The sequence below is a fragment of the Bipolaris sorokiniana genome, assembly GCF_000338995.1.
Source record: "Bipolaris sorokiniana ND90Pr unplaced genomic scaffold COCSAscaffold_7, whole genome shotgun sequence".
Classification (NCBI taxonomy): Eukaryota; Fungi; Ascomycota; class Dothideomycetes; order Pleosporales; family Pleosporaceae; genus Bipolaris; species Bipolaris sorokiniana.
This window is the reverse complement of record NW_006911901.1, coordinates 504,928-506,505: the sequence shown is the minus strand read 5'-3', so window position 1 is coordinate 506,505 and position 1,578 is coordinate 504,928. Positions and strand designations below refer to the sequence as shown.

Here is a 1,578-nt window from a genome sequence, read left to right as displayed (position 1 = left end):
GGTATGGTGTTGGTATCCGAATCATCCCAATCTTGACCGCTCCTTGTCTGACTTCGGTTTTTGGGCAATCTCTGCGGAAGTGTCCTACTTCACCGCATCGGAGACATGCCTTGCTGTCATAACGCTTCTTGCGTTCTTCCGTGGAGAGTCCGTTATTATACTGTCCTCGGGGTTTCTTATTCTTGTCCTTAGACTTGTCTTGTACCTTACCGGTCATGATAGTGTCGCCATCTTTGTCGAACCGGCTACGCTGCCTCCTTGTATTGGCCACCGTGGGTTGAAATTATTTCTTTTGTTGGTTTCTTTCCCACAGCCTATTATTAATGCGTGTCGCTAACTCGATTAGCGCATAAAGCGTGTTTAGTTTGTCGTGATGTATAAGTCCGTCTTTGACATTTTCCTTTAGACCTGCTTCGAACACCGTTCGAAGTGCTGCGTCGTCCTAGTCGATTCGTGCCTGTAGCTGCTTGAACTCGGCTGTGTACGCTGATACTGAACTGGTCTGCTTTAGGCGAGTTATCGCTTTCTCTGCCTGGTTCTGAGCATCCACTTCCCCAAAGATGTGTCCTATCTCTTTCTTGAACTCGGCCCAACTAGTGAACAAGGCGCGCGTCTCGTCCTTCGTTCCTCTGTTCTCGATATTTGATAGATAGTCCTCCACGTATGGCTGTATCCAGCTTAACGCTCGTCCTTTCATGTGGGTGCTGGCCATGAGGATCTTTTTCTAGTCGTTGGGTACTTCGTTGAATTCACAATACAAGTCGATGTTGGTAAGGAATGTCCGCAACTTGGTGCGACTTCCATCGTACTTTTCTGGGGTTGCCATTTTCGGCTTCTTGAGTGGTCTCTCGTTCGGGGTGGCCATTAGTTGACCTATGAGTTGGTTAATCGTATTCTGCAACTCAGCCATCTGCCTTGCTTAGGCTTAGCTCTCGCGTCTAAGATTGACGAGTTCGTACTCGGGGCTCCCTGCCGCCGGCTCGTTATTTCCCCCTTGGGTACTACCAGTCATGTTAACATCTCCCTTAGGCGCCGAGCCTGGGATGTGAACATATTCGCTTGAATTTCCTGACATAGTTCAATCTTATTCGGACGCTGCTGGTTAATCCTCCTTCCACTGGATCCGTGGGTGGTCAAAGTGTTACACGGGGTAAGGGTCTATACTTCTCTATCCTGGTCCGCACTAAGGCAGGTGAGTATTACGTTAGTGTTCCGTGAGGCTTGTCTGGCGATGCAGTGGAGTTGGCGTGCTTAAGGAGGGTTTAACAAGACTAATCTATTTAATAGACTAACTTGTGACAATCTTGTTAAGTAAAGATACTAGTAAGAAAGTACAATTTGAGTTGACCACAACGAGAGTAAATAATGAAATCCATCCATCCTTATATCCTCATTGCTTCTTGTCCTGTCCTCCCGACATCCCATCTTGGCGGGAGGTTTGGGAGGACGTTGGCTTCCCTTTATGCGGTGGCCTCCCGGAGGCCATGCCTTGGCGGGATGCCAAGTCACGTGATCGACGCCCCGCGTTGATCATTACCTTCTGACGTGGACGTCCTTAGGCCTTCAGCCATCCTCGTC

General features: G+C 48.8%; 1 protein-coding gene across 1 annotated transcript; it reads right to left on the bottom strand.

Annotated features, from left to right (window-relative positions):
• Positions 1-699: 699 nt before the first annotated feature.
• On the bottom strand, positions 700-1,014 carry COCSADRAFT_356967 (uncharacterized protein). The gene has a single exon (XM_007701810.1). It carries the CDS (start codon positions 908-910, stop codon positions 725-727), a length of 186 nt encoding a protein of 61 aa, XP_007700000.1. The 5' UTR covers positions 911-1,014; the 3' UTR covers positions 700-724.
• Positions 1,015-1,578: the final 564 nt, after the last annotated feature.

Coding starts and splice junctions, on each gene's coding strand:
- COCSADRAFT_356967 (XM_007701810.1), bottom strand. CDS start 910: ATGGCTGAGTTGCAGAATACGATTAACCAACTCATAGGTCAACTAATG.